Source organism: Aythya ferina, assembly GCF_964211825.1.
Source record: "Aythya ferina genome assembly, chromosome: 7".
In the NCBI taxonomy this organism is placed as follows: Eukaryota; Metazoa; Chordata; class Aves; order Anseriformes; family Anatidae; genus Aythya; species Aythya ferina.
In genome coordinates, this window is record NC_140302.1 from 35,202,169 (window position 1) to 35,225,507 (window position 23,339).

At 41.7% G+C, this 23,339-nt stretch overlaps 1 protein-coding gene across 4 annotated transcripts in view; it reads left to right on the forward strand.

The window, feature by feature from the left end:
* DOCK1 (dedicator of cytokinesis 1) overlaps window positions 1–6,263 on the forward strand; it is a 257,618-nt gene extending 251,355 nt beyond the window's left edge. For all 4 annotated transcript variants that reach the window (XM_084525023.1, XM_084525025.1, XM_084525022.1 and 1 more), the window contains exon 52: window positions 4,480–6,263. In XM_084525023.1, the coding sequence (XP_084381149.1) occupies window positions 4,480–4,575 (96 nt within the window). In that variant the 3' untranslated portion in view covers window positions 4,576–6,263. The remainder of the gene's footprint in view (window positions 1–4,479) is intronic.
* Window positions 6,264–23,339: the final 17,076 nt, after the last annotated feature.

Here is a 23,339-nt window from a genome sequence, read left to right on the forward strand (position 1 = left end):
CAGGCCCAGCTGTCCCCGACCTGCCTCTGTCCCCAGCAGAGCCGGTCCCTGTCAGGGCCCTGCCGAACAACCCGGCAGGAGAAATCCAAATCCCTCATTTGGGCGATTTCACGTAGCCCGTAGTGAGTGATTTTTGATGTGTCCCGAGGAGGGGATGCTTAGCTCGTGGCAGGGGTGAGGAAGCAAGGAGTGCCTTTGCAGAGGGACTCCTGAAATTGCTTTCTCCTATCAAAGTCCACTGCAAGCAAGGGCAGGGAATGGCAGCGATACAAAGTCACCTGGAGCTGTAATAGATGAAGTATGACAGCAGAGCTTAAACACTCATTTCACACGGGTTACCTGTGGTATTTCCTACGGAACTTTACTCCCAGAGTCAAATGGTCAATTAGCTTAAACTGTCCATAATTCAGTTTAAATTAGTGGAGTTAACGTTGATTCTCCCTCAGCTGGCACATCATTACTCTTTTGGAAGGGGAGCGCTATTCCTCCAAGAGCTTCCATTATGTGTTATTTTTCATTGCTGATGTTAAATAAGCAAGCCACCGATGTCAGGTGGCTCAGCTCCGTGCTAGAAACAACGGAGGAAGCAGGAAGGAACGGGGCAGAACTCAGTTTTTGAAGGTGTTTGCACAGCCTCGTGTTCTTGATAGCCCGTTTACATCTTATCTGTACAGCTTATGACCTGATTAGATCTTTTAACCTTTCAAAGTAAAGTTTCTTTCATTAGATCTTCATAGCTTGTGATATTGATAGCCATTTAATTTCAAAGAAAAAGAGTTATGCAGGAAGATACCTCTTTTACAGTGTCACAAGGACTGTCTGTACAACTCCAATCTTGTTTGTTGTTCTTTTTTTAATAGCATTTTCTGATCAGAAAAAAAAAAAATAAAAATCTTGTATCTTATTTTGCTTCCTCACAGAAAAAAAAAAATCACCTCCTTTAATTGATTTTTACTGCAGACAGGACATGTACGCTGTAATGTAGTCTGCTTCTGTAAGAGAATGGAAGCAAATGTTTTTAAACCTGATTCTTCTCAGTAGCAGGGAAAAACAAACAAATGGGAGCAATTTACTGTTTGAAATGGAAGGAACAGATTGCTTCTGTGTTGCAGATGTGCCTTTTACATAAGGTATCTGCTTCCCCTGAGGTACACGTGAGTCAAGGAGTCTGCCCAAAATAGGTTTGAATGTGAGCTAGCAGTCTCTATCATCATCAGAAAGTAAGAGCATGGTTTCAGGTTCAGAGGGCTCACAGTTAACAATTTAAGTTCACAATTTAAGTATAAATATGAGCGCTTCAAAGAAGTTCTTCATTACATGTGAAATCAAGGGAAACTTCAGTTTTTATTTCAAAGTTTCCAAGTGGAAATGTAGTAAAATGAACTTCATGAGGCAAATAATGATTTTCTGAGTTTGATATTAATGGTAGAGAGAAAGTGTGCTCGAAGTTATCGCTATGCTTAAATAAAGCATAAAGGGAGCGTGTATCGGCACTTGGAGCGATGACTAGGTCTGCATTTGCACCACGTCCATATTGGCAAGTTTGGTGTGCTAATTTCTCAAAACGGTGCCCTGATGAGCACTGCATGTCCTACTTAATATATTCGTTGGTAGCTTATAACATACATGAGCATGTACAAAGTTTATCTTAATTTCTAATGGAAATTGTAAATTCAATTATAATAATTATCTACCTATCTCTGTTATTTCTTTCTGCCTAATTTGCTCGCAGAATCTAAGCTCTTGTAGGTTTTGTGCTTGTTATTTATAGCATATGTATTTAGCTTATTCTCATTGTATTTGCTTTGTATATGTTCTTCAGAAGCAGGTTTTCAGGGATAATTTGATTGTTCTGTGATCAATATGAAGGACTCGTTTCTTTGAGAAATGCCTTTGATCTAATTGAATTGAGAATTATTGCCAATATACTCTTAGTTAAATTCAAAATGGATTTTTATAAATGATGCTATCGACAAAGTTCTTTCTAGTGATAAATGCAAAGTTAAAGATACCATCTGAGAGAACAGGACTGAGGAAATTTTTATGCTTTGTAATATATTTTAGAGAAGAACCTGTGTGTCTTTGTTGTGAAATAACTGCCTCCTCTGTGCAGAGTTACATGTCGCATGCTGATGTTCTGTGACCCGTCAGTATGTGCAGACATCTTACCAGAAGCCCATGCCTGGTTCCATGATTTTAACAAAGCACTTCTTCAGAGATTTTGAAACCTAGAAATCACAATGAAATCTGTGAGGCTACATAACATTAATATTCCAACTCTTATACAGATGTCTAGGTAGGGATTCGGGAACTGACTTATCATACCAGGTTAAGAAAAGTATTTGGACAGGTAGAGCAAATATTTCACAGTGTGACTACAATATTTAGAGACAGACCAGCAGCAACACTTTTTTTTATATATATATATGTAAACCTTCTGAATTTCACTTATTGAAATAAAATTTGTATTTTGTCTGGTTTTCAGTTAGTCTGTGGACTTGCTTTTCTATCTCAGAGAGCACTATACCCTGTGCTCCACTGCAAGCCAGAAGTAAATTGTGTATAGTCTTTGAGTCTGCTCTTCAAAACCCTTACGTGGCAGGGCTTTCCTTTAGCATACAGCGCCCTATTGAGCCATAAACCTTCTTTAAATAACGGTTATATCTTCAAAGAGAGAGTGTAAACTTTAACTGGACTGTAGATATGAAAGTCTTCATCGCAAAACATGTTAATTCCTGTCTTCATCAGTGGGCAGGAAGCTTTCCCTGGCCATCACGGAGTCTCCACGTGACATCTTCTGACCTTGTTTTCCTTTGGGACAGCAAATGTAAGATGCCAGGCAGGATATCTCCCGAGGTGTTGTGTGGAGAGCTCCTTGCTCTTGGTCATGAGTTCCTTGTCCAGCAGCAGATGGAAATTGATGGATTTCCATGCTGGCAGCCAAATGTTTTGTACTCGAGGAGGAAGGTGAGAGCTGTAGAGGCTCCAGAAATGGAGAGAGGACGGCCTGCACCCTGCTCTTTTGGACAGTGGCAATATGGAGAGAAAAAGTTTGGGCAAGGTTGCCCAACGGAAGTTTGTGATCCCTGTTCGTTTGCCAAGGGGGAAAACCTGGAGAAATTAGGAAGATTGCAGAAATAGATTGGAAAATATTTATTTCCAGTAAAGCTACAGGACAAATATTACAACAAAAGTCCAGCCAGTGTGCAGTCTTCTCTTTCTTTTTAGCCTATGACTAAGAAACCCAGCTGATCTCACAATAGCTCCAGATTTATAACTTCATGCTGTCTTAAAAGATGACTTTGAAGAGCACGTTTAGTTACCTTAAAGAGTCATTTTAGCTTCTTCTCTTGCATTTGTTGTGAGGCAGAGAAAGAATGTCCTGGCATCACCCAGAACCGCTCTGCTTTTTGGATAGCAACTTTGGGTATCTTTTAAGGGAATGGTTTGTCAGTTGCTTGTATACCGGTTTCTTACTGTGATTCAGAAATCACCAATTATATTGTCCAAGACGTTAAAAAAGTTGAAATACGAGCATGGATATTCCAAGGCAGAAAGATTTCGGCCAGACACAAACAAGTGTAAGTGAAGAAGAGTCATTGTGCGCGGAGGAAAACAAGAGGCAATAATAGCTGGTTAAGTGGGGGAAGAACCTTAGGAAAAAAACAATATCAGAGCAGCATTTATGAGGTGTGACGCTGCAGCACAGCCTCAGCGTGGTGGTGGGGAAACTAATGGCTGCAGAAAACCAGAGTGCAAAGTTGGTGAGCAAACCGCAATGTTCTGAAGCTTTTTCTGAAACAGATTGTTTTTTTCCATAGATATAAACAAACTTTGTGGAAATAGTCTTAATTTACATAACAATTTTTTTTGTTTGTTTGATCATCCAGTGAATCTTACAGAGGGAGCTTTTGTCCTGTTGTATAACATACAAAGTGATTTTAAATATGTATGTTTGAGCAGTATGGATTTCTATTTTGAACATTTTAAATCTAACTGTGTAATAGCTGCAAGTTACTTATCTGTTTAAATAAGATGGTGTTTTGAATGATTTTTGTTCTAAATGTGTAAAATGCAAAAACAATGGAAAAGTAATGAAGCTGTTGCTTCACCATAACTTTTCAGCTCTGTAGTGCATAGGAGCTGAAGGCAATCAATACAGACCAAGAAATCAATATTCTATCATGATATAAAGTAGAGAATTATAAAGTTCTCCAGTGCTTTCAAGAGATTTTTCCTGAAATACTGAGCTAATTAATCATGAGCCCTTGAGAGATTTTTCATTGTCAAAAGTAAAAGTTACATTTTAATCTAATAGCCAAATACATTCAGTATTCATAGCAGCAGATTGTGAGAAGTTTTCACAATTCAGATGGTTACAGACTTACCTACTGCCTCGCTTGGTTATATATGAACCAGCAAATGTCTCCCAAATCCGCTCGTTGATAACACTGCCTGTTCAAAATTGCTTTCTTCTAGCACCTGCCGCCTCCACTGCCCAGCAAGACTCCCCCGCCTCCACCTCCAAAGACAACTCGGAAGCAAACATCTGTTGACTCTGGGATTGTCCAGTGAAGAAGGCAGCCTTTTTCCAAAGATAAAGCTGTAACAATTCATTTCCCTAAGTATTGTAAGGTATATAATGTTTACGTTGTTCAGGTGTGCAGTAGCTAACACTTAGTGCAATGACTCTAACTCCGATTAATTTCTAGCAGTGTTTCGGAAGCACCACTACATTAACCCCATTTCTGGGGATATTCCCTCCCAAAACTTGAAAGGAATCTGCATTTCTACTACTTGAGACTGGGAGGCATTCGTCAACTGACAGCACCCTCTTCCTAAACCTCTCTTTTTCTGACTCTGAATAATTTCAGGCATATAGATAGCTGTGGAGATTAAAATGAGTTGAATGTTTTGTACCTAAGGCATTTAGGTAGCTGTGGAGTGCTAATTGAGCTGAGTATTTTATACCTAATCTCAGTGTATATAGGAATCAATGACGATATTCACATTGAATTCAATGCACGTTGGATTAGGCTTCGTGATAATGAGAAGCTACAGTAGGATTTTCCCAAATAATGGTTATGCCCAGGGCTTGAAGTCAGATACAGCTTACTTGTGTAATGTGTCTTCTCTTTATTTCTTCTGTGTTATGAATAAGCTGATAGCTGATGGCCCTTTTACAATTAGTCGTTGGTGATCAGTCATTTACACTTTGATTCAATTGGCTCTTCTGTGTATTGATCAATTGGAAAGCCAAGAGAGCCTCTTAGCCACAGACAGGCATGAGTGTATAGGAAAAGAAAGGGCGTACGCAGATAGAAGGTTTGTGGTCACTCCAAATCTGAGAACAAGAACGGGAAGAGCTTTTTCTTTTTGTTTTAATGTGTAATATTTCATGTGGATTAGGATGAACTGAATGAAATCACTTTGTCCTTGTGCCATCATTCTGTACAGAGTTTGTATATATGATGGTTTTTAGAATGTTTTAATTTTTATGGTGCCTGCTTGTCATGTAATAATGAATTAATGTACTTGCAAATAATGCCTTACATATTTTTAATTTCTTAATTGCTTAAAGTGTAAAAAAAAAATCCAGTTATTAGCCTCTGAAATATATTGGACAATGATGGGGAGGGGTACTGGGAGGGAGGAAGGAAACTAACTTTATACTCTAGCATTTTTTTATTGTCATCACACTTTTGTTTTTTACTATCTACAATCTTTATACTCTTACAGTAGATTGTTTTTAAATATACCACTGACTCAAAAAAAATAAAATAAAATATTATTTTAAAAACTTGTCTAAGAAAACAAATATATTTGCTTAATGCTTTTCATTCTCACAGAATTTCACTATTATACTCAATGTAGGGCTGCTTACATACTTCTGTTTTTTTGTTGGTTTTGTTTTTGTTTTTTCTGAACTGTTTTGAGAGAGTTTGTGATCTAACTGCAGTCTTTCATAGTATTGATATGCTTGTTCCTTCTTGTATGTAGTACAAAACTGAGACAAAACACAGTTATTGCAGCACTAGAAACGTGTATCTTTGTATGCTGGCAGAATTCACAATGATGGCTTACATATTTTTTAGTTGCTGAACACTTCAGAAAACAGGTGAGCTTTAGGTAATGTTTTCTGAATCAAGTAGTTGCTACATGATGCAAGTAGCAGGCAGAAGCATGATTTACTCAGCAGTAAAACAATAATGTTGCAAAGTCAGAGAGGTTTCCCTTTAATAAAACGTGTCTCAAATAGTCAATTATGTATTCTGTTAATTTTGCTTGTAAACATCACGGAGCTTTGGGTCAAACAAGCACTTTTCCTTGCATTAAGAGATAACATCAGCTATCAGAATATCTCAGAATTTGCTGTTATATATTGTCCTACACCTCCCTTTTTGTTTTGGTATTAGTATAATCTCCATTCAAGAGAAACAAGCTGAGAAGGATTCCTGGCTACAGTTGATCAGATATTCCTTCTGCAGACAATCAACAACATATTACAATGTTAATTCCATAAGTCATTAATTTAATTGAAAATTTCTTTAGATGCTGATCTTGTTACTGTGCTGAATATTGTGTTGGGATGCTGGTGAGTTTTCCTCTTTTCTGTTCAATTTACTTTCTGAAGGGTAGCAAGAGATTTTCACATGTACCTTTAATTGGATGCTTATAAATTGTATTTTTGATAATGTGTTTGTTTTCACACATCCTTAACAAAATCCTGTGCTCATGCAAGTGTTATAATTTGGCCCTGCAAGACTCCTCAAGTAAGAGACGCAGTTTCAAATTGGTCTTGCACTACAGACTTTAAATCTTGTACATGTATGTGTTTTACAAATATACAAACTGAGACTGGGAATTGAAAATCAGACTCTTAGATTCACTTTCAGACCCAAATTGTCACCATTTTTACAATCTAACAGCTTCTAGGCTGCTAACTCATATAAAACTCAGCCAGAACGAATCATTACCCTCCTCAAAGTGTTGTAAAAACACACTTCAGCAAATTCAGAAACTAATTCAGTTACAGTCTCTAAGCAATGAACAATCCTGCGAAAGCTGTTATTTTTCCTACAATATATTTTCTTCCTTTATACTCCAGCAGTATTACAGCAGACCATCCAAATGCAGTATGCATTTCTTGTGCCATTGTTTGCAGCACAGCTCAGCTGATGCAGAAGAGCTCAATAGGAGAAAATACAGGAAAAGATTATTTAATTTTACCCAAAGTGACATCATTCCCACTTAGTCATGCCCATGTACTCACGAGGGCTGAGGCATGCCAAAGGAGAGCTGTCAGGAAAGGTGATCCCTCTGTGTCTTCCACAGACCATGTCTTCGTTTGAGAAAAGTGCCACTGGGCAGGGATCAGCCTCACTCTTGTCCCTCCACTCGGACTTTTCTGGGTCAGTACAGTTACTCCTAAGTAGTGTCTGCCTTTATTTCTGGGTGCCAGATTTACATCTCTGACAGAATTTGTGAAGTGAAGCACAGCCACATCCAGAGTCAGCTGTGCTAGTGCTCCCATTGCCTGGTCAATAGAAACCAGGAAAATCAGCATGAATATTGTTCTGGTTTGGGCTGGGATGGAGTTAACAATCTTTGTAGAAGATCACATGGCACTCTTTTTTGTATTTTTGATGAAAATAGGGGTGATGACATACTGCAGTTCAGTTGTTGCAGAGTGGTATTCACACAGAGCCGAGGCCTTTCCAGCTCCTCGTGCGGCCCTGCCTGCAAGGGTTTGGGGTGAGGGGACACAGCCAGGACAAGGGGCCCAGGCTGCCCAAAGGGATGTAAAACATCCTTATCCCAACCCACGTGTGGTCACACTGCTATCTTCCCGATTCTCTCCTCATCCCAGTGTGGGCAGTGAGCAGAGCTGCCTGCAGGTTGAAGCAGGGCAGTGCCCTGTGCTTAGCGGCTGCAGGGCCAGCCCGCTGCCACACCACGCTCCTCTGGGAGCAATACACAACTCGGCAACAGAAATTGCCCTGGAAAAAATAATAATAAATATTTAGAGATGTCAAGTTTCTAAACAGTATGAGAAAACTTGGGAAAATAGCATGAGAAAACCAACTGTGGGAAAACATAAGGAAATAGTATGAGAGAACTGGCCATTGTAATGGCTGGCAATTTTTACTTCTTGAAAGTTGGCGTGTATTTACTTACTGGAAGTTAACTTGCAGTCCCTTAATAAAATTGAGAAGCCCTTAATACTAATTCTCTAAGTCTTAGCTTGGGACCGAGAGGGTAATTTCCAGAGGTGTACATGTCAATTCTCATCAGTCCCATGCGGTACCACAAAAGCTTCGGTGTGCAGCACTTCCTTGTTTTTTAATCAAATTTATTTGCAGCGGGAAGCTCAATGCAAAGGTCAGTTCTTAAGCCACTTTCTGTAATTGACATTTATGATTACTGCAGATGTCTCTGGTGATACCACAAATTCTGACAGTAAAATGTTCTTAAATCCAGTTTTGCCTTAATGCATGTATTATTCTTTACCATGGACACCTGTGGTCTGTGTCTTTGTTTGCACAGAAGAGTGATGGAAAGAGGATATAGATGTGTCTGTGCTGGATGAATAAGACTAAAGACTTACCTTCTGAAGGTAACAAGTATCTCATGTTGGGTGGGAGCAGGATTGGCTGCAAACATGAGAAGGAGCAAGTATTGTTTCTAAATTACACATTTATCTGAGAATATACATGTGCATGTATACATACACATGCATATATCCAAGCACACTTTTTTTAATTTTTTTAATGTAAAACATCTTCCTTCATTGACTAGTGGAGGTTTGCACCTTTTTTCCTTTCACTAGGCATCTCTCCTATGACTGGTGTGACCTTTCTGGGGGCCCTTCCAGGCAAGGAGCTCCGTGCAAGGTTGGTGCCAGCTGTCCCATGCTGGTTGTTCACAATCACCTCTTTTTAGTAAGGTTCCTACACATTCCTTGTGTAGGCACTTGACTCCACAAACACTCAGTAAGGCATTTTTCAGTACGCATCTACACCGTACCTTGTGATGAAGCAACAGATTGTGGCACGTTCAGAATATGCCATGCAAAAAAGACTCAGCACACGTGTGAATTTGAACAGCAAAATGCTCAGGGTTTTCCTGGATCACTGGCTTTCAGCATTAATGTGGTCATGGGACCTGCGAGGTCCAGCTGCTCGACATTTCAATTTCCTTTTTCTACGTTTGTACTTTTCATGGATCTAAACCGAATTTCAAGCTTGCAATTGCCATCTTGGTGATGCAGAAATGCGTGGATCAGTATAAATACATGGTTCTTGGGCACTAACCAGCTGTTCTACGGGGAGCCTATTTATAGGATCTTTAATTTCCCTCAGTTTTGTCATATGTGTTCTGTAGACATGAATAATTACTGTAAATTAGGTTTCTCTATCAAACGACAGACTTTTTTTTTTTAATTTCCAGCGTGTGCGGTATTGTATTCTAGCAATTTAATGCAAAGTTGCTGAATTAAATAACTCATTCCACATCTGAATGAGCTGGTTCCAAACCAAAGTGTTGTGAGGACATGCACTGACCCCTTGTGAGGCTCAGGTTTGCTGCCCACAGGCCCCCAACGTGGTTCTGTTTTGCATTTTGCCTTCACGCCGTCCTGGTGGAGCAACCTGTCAGTGGATGGTTTTCCAAACCCAGGCTGACCATCCGAGTTTCATTGCTCCCCAAACTCTGTCTGCCATCCCAAGCTTGTAGAGGTCTTATAGGTGGTGAGATGTTGCTGTTTTGGGTTGAATTCACATTGTTTTGGCCATTCACTCAGCTTTTCATTGCAAAGTTTGGCTTTTATGCTGTTCAACTTCAATATTTGCAGCCCAAAATCTGTCGCAGGGCCGGGGAACTTAAATGGAGGAACATTGAGCATAGTGTATTAGTGCTACTGATTCAGTGGTAAAGCCTCACTTTCTATACAGACAGCTTATTTTTAATTTGTGTTATTTGCTAATTACTATTACGAAGCCTCCTCTGAGTTGGAGCTCAGGGCAGCTTTAATAAGCTGCCCATATCAGCGCCTTCTCCAGGTCTTTAGCTTCCCTGACAGACTCTATTTCCATGAGGTTTTTCATACGTTTTTTCTTCTGAAGGTGCCAGAAACCCAAATTATGTTTGATTTTTTTTTCTTTGTCAAATGATTCCTGACAAACACCTCTGCAAGAGCTTTTGGGACAACATCTGCTCAGTCCCAAAAGTTTGTGAGTGCTGCCCCGAGCCTCACCTATCACCTGTGAGGTGTCTGTGCTGCGAGCAATGCCCAGTTACTCACATCATGTCATATAAAAAAAGCTCAGGGCTTCTAACTGTACTCCTAATTAATTATATCACCAAGAATAAGCATCATCAATCTTGTACGCATTTCCAGACCAGGAGGTCTGGCTGCTTAACAGATGCTTGCAAAGATGCTTGTTTTGCTGTTATTGAAAGCTGTGGCCTTCTGCCAGTTTCCATCAGAGGGGAATAGAGGGTGTCATCAGCATTGGAGGGAGTCCTTCACAGAGGGAGAGCATAGACAAAATCAAATGTGACATTGTTTTCCTATAGATAAGGCATTTTTTGTGTGTGCTCCTGCTGTTCGCTGCTCTTCCAAGTATTATGTCTATGCTCTGGGTTGATTTTCTTATGGCTGTGCTTATGTTTCCTCAGCACCGTAATCCCAATTCAAAAAGAGATTTCTTTCTCCATCATTCCCACAAGCGATGACGGATCGCTGCAGCGACAGCACAGAGCTGAGGAAGAGCAACTACAAAAAATGTCTCAACTAAAAAAAAAGAAAAGGAAATAGCAGAATAATATTAAACAGCCTATGGAAATTAATAGGTATCCAGACACCATTTTAAAACAGTTTGACACGCATGCTGTGTTGAATCAAAAATGACTAATGTAGAAGTGTAACAATTTGCAAGGTAAAGAAACCCCACCAGCTTCGGTCTAGGCAAAACATTTTTTAGATTAGCATAAATTATGCAATTTAAAATGCTTATTAACATTTAATTTAACATTATGAACGTTGGTTTGGGAAGTGCGTGCTTGTAGGGAGAGAAGTCATTGCCGAATAGAGAGCTCACTTGATCTGTAATTATTGTTTCTCACAAAATTATATGTGTTTTCCTGAATTTTGATCATGTGCTCAAAATCTCAGAGAAAAAAAAATCCACAACCATAAATTAAAAAAAAAATCAAAGTCTCTCAAAAGGTAAGATAGTTTTCTTCTACTCACTGTCATTGCAGGGAGGCCTGCTCTGATTTATTTTTACACTCATGTTGAGATCTGGCTGTCAGTAGTGCCTTAGTGTCCTGGCTATAAACTTCTTCCCATGTATTTATGACTGTGTGCAGTTGGCAGATATATTTGCTGGTGTTGTTCGCTGCAGCACGTTATTTTTAACTCATTGCTCAGAGAAAAAAAAAATAAAAATACTAGGGAAAACTAGAAATAGATTTTTTTTAAAAAAAAGGTCAGTTTTTGTCATTAATTACCGACCTGATGGTCCATACAGAGGTGAGCCCAAGCTGTGACAGGTTGTACAGGGCTTTTGTGCCAGACCTTCCCTGTCAAGTGCAATATCTGACACGGGCAGCCAAGACCATTAGGAAACCGAAAAGCACGATAAAGCACGGAGAGGGGTGAAGCACCTCTGAAAGCTGGCCCGAGGTTTGTGTTAAACATCCTCAGGGTGGAGAAACTGCAAGCTAGCAGTGCGTTTATGCCCGTAGCACACACATGCATCATTTCTGTATCACGTTATTTCTCCTGGTACGGATGTAATAACTTCTGCTGAAGTGGGTGAGATTGCTTTTCTGGGGTGTTGGTGGCACTAAGGAGATGTCCTGCCATAAAACCCATGTCTCTTCAGCCGGGACTGTAGTATAAAGTGGTTTTCACTGTTTTGTTTTGCTTTTGTTTTGAAATGAATAATCATTGAACACATCCAATTTGCCCCGATAATTAATATTCTTTCAAGAGCTACTCAGGCAAAAATACCGCTGGTATCCCTGGGTGGCGAGAGCTGAATTTTGATTTTATTTAATACAAGCGACTGTCGTCCGTGCAATTAATCCACAGTCCAAGGTAGGAGCACGTGTAAACAATACTGAATTAGAAGTCAGCTGGGAGTTGTGGTGAGCCAGGACTCGGCGATGATGGGGTCTCTGTTCCAGTAAGGCTGGGGGTTAGCTGCAAAAGGCCACCTAGGCTGCAGCAGGGAGGTTTCCTCCTCCTGCAGGCCATCCGAGTACCCGGGCAAAAAGATCCTCAGCGGGGAAGTTGTTTTCCTCCAGTGCTCCTTGTTCCCAGCTGCCAGCGCCCATTAGCTGCGGGTGCGATCTAATTGGAAGTGACCAGTGACCGCAAAGCCCTGCGTGGGAGCGAGTGCCTGTCTGCCTCCTATTTTTTTTTAAATACTGATGTTCGCGTTTAAGATATTCTTTTTTTTTTTTCCTCCTCTTTCTCCTTCCACCCTCCCCCTTGGTTTCTGTTATTTAACGAGGGAACATTTTAACAAGGGAACAGCTTCACGCTGGATTTGGGAGTCACGTCCCCAGTCCTGGGCACAGCCCAGAGGCCACGAGGACTTTGCCTCTGGAGGTTTGGGGCCAGAGGATTTTTATTTCTGGGCAAAAAGTGGGTGCAGTTGGGCGGCAGATTTTTAGGGTATCCTGAATTTGCATGGGGGGTGTTTTCAGACAAGTCTCTTTGCTGGCACATATGGCATCAAATGATGCTTTTATTGCACTGTTCTGATCAGGATAAATCAGCACACCCCTCGTGTTTTATTTTCACAGCAAGAAAAATCAAAGGGAAGCAAGCCGAGCACTTACCTATTTTACCAGATAATTTACCTGTACTCGAGCTATAAAAGGAATGTCGCTTACATTTCGCTTCTCTCTTAAAACAAAATGATGGAGCAGAGGAAGGCACCTTCAGGCAAGAGCAGAGCTAGTGGAAAATCAAAGCAGAGCACAGGCTGCCGCTGTGTGCCAGGGAAGGATGCGGGAACCCACCGTGTGTGTGCAGGAGAGGGGAGGGAAGGGCCAGGGTGGTGGGGGAGAGAGGCTACTGCGAGAGGGTAGTGCACAGAAGCTGCAGGTTTATGTTTCCGAAGCACTGCATTTACTTTCAGACAGGGAAGTCGAAGTTGTGTCATACTTCTCTAGGTTAAAATTTCATTTGTTTTGCAGGATTTCTGCGGGAGAGCAGTTTCTCTCATTTATAACGAACTGAAAAAGGAGTGAGTGCGCCATCCAAAGCGTTTAATTACCAGTGCTCATCATGGTCTGTCAAGCACTTGGCTCAATCGTTATGATGATGGGTCAGAAATTATCTGTAAAATAATTAATGCCTCATCTACGGCACTAAAAATGTGCTTTTTTTCACATGAAGACTAGCTTTGACAGTTCAATGGATTATATGTGTTATGAAATATTTCAAATGCTCTTACTTTTTCCCCACTTTTTCTTCTGCGGGGTAGCCCCATCTCGCCAGCACCCTCCCTGGGCTCAGCAACTGGTGGTGCAGGGAGGGAAGTTGTGACGTAGGGTAGGATTTGTGAGGCAACTTTAAGCACTTAAGAACAGTACTTGACCAAATGGTATGAATCATACAAGAAAAATGGAAAGAAAAAAAAAAAAAAGAATAAAATGGGGAGGGAGTTGGGAGTAGCTAAATCACCAAGTCCTTGGTGAAGGTGACAGTCAAGGTGCCACCAAGGTGTGGGACATCCATCGATGGTGGCAACTCAACACTGAGGATGTGGTTTGTCCATCAGGGCCAGTGGCCATGCCTTTGCTAGCTGAGGAGCTCTTCAAATTCGGGCTGCATCAGTAACTTCGGGCATGTCAGCCAGTAACTGCATCATTTTTGTCTGGGAGCTGCTTGCAGTCCTCTAACACATCGCTGCAGAAGCTGAACAAGCCCTAACCAGTCTGTTGTGTGTTATCAGAGAAAGTGGCATCCTCTGCGTTTAGTTCTTCCCTAGAAATTGGTGTCCAGCTATTTTCCCCGAATTTATTGAGAGAGAAAGCTTGCTGGAAGGAGCACTGGGTGGTCTGGGCTGCTTGGTGCCAACCCAGGGTTGTCTGCATGGGCTCCATCCTATGCAGATGCCTAAATGCCAGGACTTGAAATGAGGACTTCTGTAGGAACGAGCTAAAAGCATTCTTCTTTCCATTTACAATTAGAAATACTGAACATGCAGCTCCTCCATAAATAATTGTGTTTTGAATATCAACTCTTATATCTACATGGGAGGGAGGGAAGCTCCAGGATTACAGATATTTTCATTAGGAAATCCTACTAATGAGGTCTGGGTTTTGCTTGTGTTACAGAAAATGCCACATGAATTTTCTAGATAACAGTCCCCTAAAAACTAATGCTTTTATTTCCTTTCTCTTCTCCAGGCTCCGATTTCTTTATTTAGAAATATAAATACATGCCCTGATTTATTTTTTTTTTTAAAGTGTGTCAGTCAGTGAAGAAGTTCAAGGTTACCATCAGATAATCTGTGTTTCTCAGGAAAAATAAATAAATAAATAAATAAATAAATAAATTATTTTTTTTTCCTCAGGATGAAAAATAGTTTATTTTCCGGCCTCTACTTCTACAAGCAAAGTTCAGGCAAAGCTCTCTGGCTCTTGTGCATGCTGTTGGGGTAGCAGCTGTTGGGGAGGCAAAAAGCAGACATAGTACCAGAGATGTTTGGTACTTTTCTGCAAGAGCCCATGGAAATTAGCAGTCTGTATTTGTTCGTATTCATCCGTAATAACACTACAACACCTTAAACAGGCTCATATCTGGAAGGTGCCTGGATAAATGGGGACTAATTTGTGAGGTTCATCTGAAATTGGTGTTGGCAAGTGTTACTTGATTTTCCTGTTGAATTGACGTACAAGATTGCCTACTTCTGATTACACGCTATTTTTTGCTTGTTTGTTTAACTTTACCTAAACTAGGCCATCCAAATTAACAGCTCAAACCGCTGTGTTTAGATTCGGATAATGACATAGGCATGGGCATGAATATCTCTTACTTGCAAAAAAAAAGGGTAAGTGTATATAAGTAGTGCCATTTCAGTTCTGTGGTGAAACCTTTTGACTACTTAAGCCATATCACACCGTGTAATTCCCTGCCTTACATAAATCTGGTCCTAAAGCTCAGCTGAGCAAGCTGGGTGCAGCAGAAGGCTGCCCGGATGATGTGCATGTAAATAGCCCGGCCCCACGGAGGTCGGTGAGAGTTTTCATTGCTTTGTTTTAGCTCAGTGTTTGCTGCTGTTTGTGAGGTTTTTTTTTTGTTTGTTTGTTTTAATGCCTCTGAGGTTTTAAAATCGCTTCAGCTCACAAACAGATTTACAGGAAGGGAAGCCTGCGCATTTCGCAGCCTAAAAAACGAGCTGGGGGATGTTCAGCCCTGGAAAACCAGCTCCTTTCCCTAGGTAAATACCTGCATGAGGCTTTGCACAGCTGATGTGCAGGAGCCTTCAACGAGACGTCCCTGTGCTCTTGATGGGGTCTCCAGCTTCTGTGGCTTCCCGTGGCTTTCCCTGTCCCTTCTGAAATGAATCAAGGCTCTCAGTCACCTCGGCCTTTAAATTCTCACTGCAGATCTCTCCATCTGCCTCTGCAGTACAGGGAAGTTGGCAATGCGGTAGCATGCGCATAAGATGGATTTAAAAGCATTTTCAGTTAAATGGATTTGATTTTATCATTCTAGATGACCTCCGCTTCCCAACACGTTGCTCTTATCAGGCGCGTTGTAGCTGTTAAGAGAAATGGGATTCAACCATTCCGATAAAGTTAAGGGGAGAAGTCCGGATTTTGAGTGTTTTGTTCTCTGCTGTAAGCATTAGCACATTTTTCCTTTGTTCCTTTATTTAAAGGGAAATATTTGCTCGATACCATCCTGGTGAAAGCGCAGTGCAAACTTAGTGTTAAAATTCAGACCCCGAAGTGGATCAATCTCACAATTTCTCTTTCAACTTTCGGCTTGCCAGGCTCTATTATTCTCAATACACTTTGACAGTTCCAGGCTAAAAAGACATCAATTACCTTTGGAAATTATCCTCGCCGCTCGAGGACGAGCTGTGTTTCTGCTGACGCTGCAGGGCTGTGGTGCACAGCGGGTGGCCCGGAGGGGTCCCCAGGGACAGCACCTCGCTGCCCGCCCCTGGCACTGTGCAGGAGCCGGAGCTTCCTCCTCCTTGGCCACAGCAAGACGTTGGTTCAGCTCTTGGGACAAACCTGCTGTTTCATTACAGTGCGTAAATTTGGTGTTTTGCTATCGCATTTGTTCTGTTAAAAACAAAAATATTGAATCTGCACCAAAGGCTGTCGCTAATGTGTTGGTATAGGCACTCTGGGTTGTGCTGTGCAGATAAATCACTCGTTGCACAGGTGTTCGTTGTGGCTTCAAAACTTCCTCTTCCTCATTAGAATAGGGTCAAGACCTTCACGAGTGTTTTTGTTTGGTTTTCAGTTTTTTGCCTCTTTTATATATTATTCAAAAAAAAAAAAAAAAAAGTAAAATAAAAATAGAGGAGAGCAGGATAGGAGCGAATGGGCTTCTCCAGGGCATGGCTCAGATTTAGATGTTTAGAATTGACTTCTTGGTGACCTCCCTCTAGTGCATCTCTCATGCCTTGAATTGCTTTATTAATAAAAGAAACCTGTGTAGCCCTGTGCTTCCCTGGCACAAAAATCCTGATTCAGTGTCTAGCAAGTAACTAGTTGAAGAGCTCTGGCTCGAACCAAAGCCGTAAGAGCTCACGTTCCCCATTTCCCTTGTTCAATGACTGCTGTTGACCTGTAGCTAACACCTGCCATTACATCCTCCTCTCTCCTTCCCAAATCTAGTCAGGCTTTTGTGCATATTTCCAGTGACAGCATGTGAATTGATACTAGAAATGTTGCCGTTTAATTTATAACTAGGAAATAGAGGATGTGACTGCAAAGCAAATACTGTGACCCAAGCGCAGAACTGTCCTAGATTCTCACATCTTGTTTTGAAATTTTATGACAGCCTTATTGCCCAAGGGTACAACGTAATCACTGTGCAGTTCACTGATATGCTTTCTTTCAGCATCTGTACTAAATGCGTTTTTATCCCTGCTGCATGTAAGAGCACTTCTTAATTCTTCAGATGCAAATAAAAAAAAAATCCATCTCAAAGCGCACAGTAGGTAAAATTGCGTTTGTTTTAATTTTGACGGTAAACATGCTTTGAAAATTAACAATCTTTCCACCCCACCACTGCACTAATTCTTCATCGATGACACTACTGCTTCCTGGGCTCCTGTAAGTGTTAATTAACCCTGGATAACACAGACCTTACCCTGTCACAAAGTTTGGCAGGAAGGACAATTTCTGAATACCTGAACCACGGTGTCATTGATGGCTGCAGGCACAAAAGTTGCTGTTGGCACCAGATGAGGTGTGGGGGCTGCAGGGGTCTTCCCAGCATCAGGTTGGATGATACTGGGAAGAATGGAGGATACTGGGGGCTGCACACCCTCCTCTTCCCACTCAACCTTAAGGCACGGAGAGATTTCTGCCAAGAAGCACAGGAGTCAGATGGGGAAGGAACAGGCCACCAGGCACTGAAGAAATTGGGTGATTTGGGGTTGGCTGGGTCTGAGCACTGCAGGTCAGGTGCCTAATGAGCTGTGATTGTTATGCTTGATACCTTGAGGAAGACACGGAGCAGGGCACCTGTTTTGGCAGCTTTAAAACCCTTCCCACCAAGGGGTTGCAGTACTGGGCTGATGTTGTGGGCATACTGCAGCTACATGCTCACATTGTGGTCCAGTGAAATAAATGGGTGCTGCTCTGGTTTCCCATTAAAGTCATACGTGCAAGGTTTGAAAATCAGTGTTTCGGTAAGCAGTGACTGAGGGGCAGACCACTAAATATATATATAGCTTTCATGCTGAAAGGTGCTTTCAGTGGCACCTTTTTTGATTGAATTAAGCAGCTCAGTAAAATAGCCTGGTAAGCAGCTGAGTTAAAGCACGATGTTATCGCTCTGACTCGTGTCTTCCCCCCAGAACTGTGCCTCCACTTCCAGGAGCACTTTCTGTACTCACTCTCAGCAAAATCAAACTGCCTTTCACCTCAATTTCGATGAAGCTGTGACCGCGGTTCTTCTAAAGCCCCGCTGCTGGGTGTGGAGCTGATGAGGAGTGAAGTGGCCTTTGCTGAGGATTGGGAGCACCGCTTTGCAGGAAACAAAAAGTCCCGTGGCACTCGCTGCTGAGATGCTATCTGACGTCTCTGCCAGCTCAGGAAGGTAGGACGTGACGTGGTGAGATGGTGTCCCAGGAAGACCTTTTCCTCATTGTCCCAGCCAGACCTGCGCAGAGCTGCTCCAACTCTGCCTGCTCTCATTTCAGGACTTTCCTGGTACTTGGGTTACATGCAGAAAATACCTGACAGTGGCGTGTGGTTGATTTTTTTGGAAACAAACAAACAAAAAAAATCACATTATATTTCTCATCATTGATATCATTTTCTGACTCTCACATTCCAGGTAAGGGGATGTACCCCTTCATTTTCATTCCTTTCTGTACTTTCTTCTCAGTTTGTTCTTTTCAGGGTCTGCACTGATACATCCTTTCTCAGAAATTTAGACCTATTTTAATTTTAACCTATATATTCACCATGGCTTCATTGCTTAGGAGTATTAAGTCATTTTGATTGTTCAAAGTGGCTCTTAAATTATATACAAAAATTGTAAACTGTTTTTCTGTTTGTTTGTTTTTCTGTGGCCCTCTGCTACAGGGCACCATCAAATCTGACAGTGATCTTTGCTCCTGGAACACATGGAGCATGCTTAAAGGAGGATGTAAGGAGTTTCAAAAAAGCAACAAACAAAATTTACAAGCTACACAAAAAAATATGTTTTTTTCAAGGTTACTTATTTTTTTTATTTTGAAAGATTTGAAGAGCAATGAGTTATATATCACATGTGCATAGCAGTCCAGCTCTGACTATGAGACCACCCAGTTTAGCTGAATTAATGGTTTACAAACCCTCATTCTATGTAGCAGAATTTGAAAATATTTCCCCAGAAATATTTATACATGTGCCTGCACCTTGCTATTGTGTGTGCATGCTTTGGTATTAATGGCAACACCACGCGGATATCGTATCCTAGAGTCCTGTTCCCAGGTGTGCACTACAGCCAGGCGTTATGGAAGCTTTTCACTTTGGAGAGATCTTGCCCAGATAGTCACCTTCAGCTTTATTTCAGCCCTGCTTTTCTTCATCCTGCACTCCACGGGGTCGTTTCATGCTCTGCCCGCACCGCACCTCGCATCCATCTTCTCCACGTGGGCTCACTCGGGAGACCCGCTGCCAGTGCCAGCGATCGGCCAGGTCCAGAGGCAGAATTTCTCCCAGACCTTTACACAAGCAGTGTCACCTGCCTTAAGCAGCGAAGCAACCCCGGTCGATTGTCACATTTCAGGCTGCATCCCCACAGCATGCTCCTGACAGCACCCGGCCATGAGGAACAACCGCGTCTGTCTGGAAACCAAGCTGAAGGGTTGCACGCACACTGGCACTAGCAGTGATTTTAACCCATGGAAAGCCAAGGCTATTCATACTGGTTTTGCTCACCCAGGCTATTACTATACACAGACTACTTTTATGTTGGTTTTGGTACTGTTCGCATTGTTTTTTAATGTCACAGCCCTGGAGGCTGGTGGTCCTGCCACGCAGTTTTGGACACAGACTCCGTGCTGGAGTACCGGTGCATTTGGCAGGTAACAGATTGCAGAGGGAAAGCAGCAGAATGAAAAAAATGAAGGAATCAGAGGTTTCCAATCCTTTTCTGGTGCTTTTAGGCTTGGATGTTATCCTAGCAAAAGGAGGGAGCTGTGGGAAAGCCTTTCTCCATTGGGAAGGAGAGCAGTACAGCACAGAATAAAAGGCGCGCTGCTAGGCCTCGAGAGGCAAGGAGCAGCGGTGGTTCACCAGGTAAATATCAAGAGAGGAAGCTTTGCTGGATGCAGAAACCCACTTACAAAAATTACCACACAGTTTTGACCGACTGGGCCTCTTCCTTGTTGTGCGACATCGGCGTGAAGAAGATTTATCTCTTCAGTGAGATTTTGTTCCTTTTCTGTCTTCATTTACGATGTCCTGTGGCATTGTGCTCATTGCTACTGAGAAATGTTTCCCAGGCAGGGAGAGCCTTTCAGGCAGACGTGTGCTACCCTGGCTTCGTTGAGACCTTTGCTGATAGCTGACAGGGAAAGGAACATTATTCGCTGCTCTCTGATGTTAAAAATGTCCCTCTTCAAACCGCAAAATAATTATCATTATGATCAACGTTCACGCAGTGCTTCGTTTCCGAGGACATCCATTTTTTGACAGCTCCTTTCTCAACAGTGTGTGCTGACAAGCACGGTTTAAGCTCTCCGCCGCAGTGTCCTCCAAAAATATTGGGTACATCTCGGGACACTTCGTCTTACAGCTTATTTCTACTAATGCGAGGCAGGACGTGGTCCTCGCCCCTGGCTGGCGTTTCTGGGCTGCATTCAGACAGTGAATAACCCAAGTGCCAGGGACAGGACCTCATTGAACCCCATCCCTGCAGCATCGTGGGGAGCCCTTCAGAGCCTGACATCGATGAACGATCGCTCCCCCCGTGGCCTTGTGGCCGCAGGCATTGCCTCAGCCCCTTTCATCGCTCCGGCAGTCCCCCAGGCAGGTTTAGGGCGCTTGCTCCTTAACTCACCTTTGTGCTAATACTCTCTGTCACTAACTGCGATGCAAAGCAGACATAAACTATTCCTGGTAATACCTCTGACACAAAAACACTCGCTTAATCCATCACTTCCATCCTCACCGTACTCTGTCTCAGAATTTAATGCTGAAAGGGCTGAGCTGCTGCATCGCACACACTGCCTTGTTGTATCTTCCCTCCCTCCTGGCCCGCCGTGTGAATTGACTTGGGAGATGTCTGCAGGCAGCAACAAAGACTTTTCCACACCTCAAGACAAATTCCTGTTCCTACAGAGAAGAGCTGGCTCATGCGGAGCTGGCTGCTGGCTGCCAGGGGGCTCGTTTTCGGGGTGGCAGTCTCACGGATAGCCAAAGTCCTTGAAAACATTGTGAAAGCAGGCAAAGTAATTAAAAGTCGTGAAGATGTTATGGCTGTCGTTGTAGGTATTGTGCTATTTGACTGCTGCCTTCAGTCACTGTGCAGAATGCCTAAATTTTCCAGCACATCCTAAAATAATTAATGTTATTGTTACTGAAATATTTTGTAATCAATCATTAAGGACATTTTATTGCAGCTTTTTTTATTATTATTTTTTATTCCGGCATTCTCTTTGTTGTAATTACTGTACCCAGCTCATTCCCAGGCTCAGGGTGTTGATAATGACACAAAGAAATGCAAACCAAGCTGGTGCAGGTGTTTAAAAGGACATCACTTCCACAAGCTTTACCCAAGTTTAAGGCAAATTACCCTTTGCTTCTCAGCTGAGAATGTTCTTCTAGGATAATATTTTTCCAATTGATTTTTTTTTTTTTCTAGTAACGATTTCTCATTTATTTGATAGGCAGTGAAAATCTAGATTTCTGTGGCTGTTACTGAAATCTTAGAATTTTTCATGGTTGTTGAACCTGGATCCAACTAAAAGTCACTTTGAAAGTCATAGCTACCAAATGGCAATCCCATATCAGGAACTGCCTACTTCCAGAATAAAACTGGAGGAAGACTGAAAAACTCTACTGTCCAAGGTAATCACTTTAACATGTACTTTTCTGGCTGAAATCATGGGCAGCAAACATGGCCATCCCCATTTCTGTGGTCAAATGAGGCAATGAATTATAGACAGATAGGAATAGTCAATACCTGCTTGCTGCAGATGAATAAAGTCCTTCATGGCACCTATTCCAGGAATAAGTTAAAATTGGTCTTCTCAGGACATCTTACTAACAAAGCTAATGAGCTGGAGTATTTGCAAGAGTCTATTTTCCAGTTTTCTGCCACTGTATGACAGGGTTGTATAAACTATAGTTTAACTGGCTCAAAGAAATTTCAAGTAAATAGATGCAAATGTTACAAATGAAATCAAAACTTTGTAATGATCCTAATAATGAAAATCAATGAAGGCTCTGCTAAGAGAGATGTACCATTACAAAATAAATGATGGAGTGCAAGATAAATCACAGTCTTAGAAGCAAGTACAAAAAACTTTATAACATAGCAAACCTGCCTGAAATGATAATCTCAAATAAGTTAGGCACTTAATTTATAATTGCATGCTGTTTTCCTTCACTTCCAAAAATTCCTGAAGTTCTTAGCTATTTCACAAAATAATTGGCTTCATAATGTGTCTGTAACATGCACAGTCCATATGTTTGTTGCTATACAGTCTCTCTGGCTATCAACTTAAATACATTTTTGGGGGATAAACAGAGGATTGTGCTGTACAGAATAAGTATGGATTCTTATTTTTCAGCTTAATGTGGAATAAATTAATTGCACAAAGTTGTAAAGTCTTACTTGAGATAGTTTTTGCAATGGGCAAAGGTAGACAAGGGAACACATGGAATTTTCCATCAGCATCCCCTGGGGCAGTACCATCACCATTTTTTCTTTCAGGGACCTTTCAGTCCTAGCATTTTTCTGCTCTACATACAATAGAACAGGAGAGGTGGACAACTGATATGACATAAAAGAAACCTGTGACATTTTCAGGTTTATAACCAGCATCCAAAATTGTCTCCAGAAACTCCTGATGTCCTTGACCTGCTAGCCCCAGCTGCCTGTAAATTGGCATGGATTGCTTCTTTACTATTGCTTTGCATTTCCCTGCCTCACTCTCTCTTATAAACTTGTAGAGAAGTTTATTTGCAGAAGGGAAAAGTGGATATAATAAAAATATGACTTGTCCAAGAATATGTGGTTGTCTTTTATCTGTTTACTTGACATTCTGGTCATTGGCTGGCTAAGCATCATCACAAAATGTTTCATATTGAAAATAATTTCTCTCCCACTTCACAAAGTGTTTTTTTACTCTTTGACTTGGGATACGATACTCTTGGGGAAACAGCCATTATCTCATCTGCATTGGAAAAGTATTTTCATGGAGCTTTCTGCTGACTTTTTATCTTCTGGTGGAATGGAGCTCTTGCAGAGTTTTTCAGCCTTTACCTTCAGGAGAATAAAAGGTAAAAAAGTGAATTGCTGGGCCAGCTGTGACTGTACGTACATCTGGAGCGATGCTTATGTAGGATGAGCAGAAGCATTGCAGTATCCCTTTGCTGTTGCTTTGGCTGCAGCCAGTTATGCT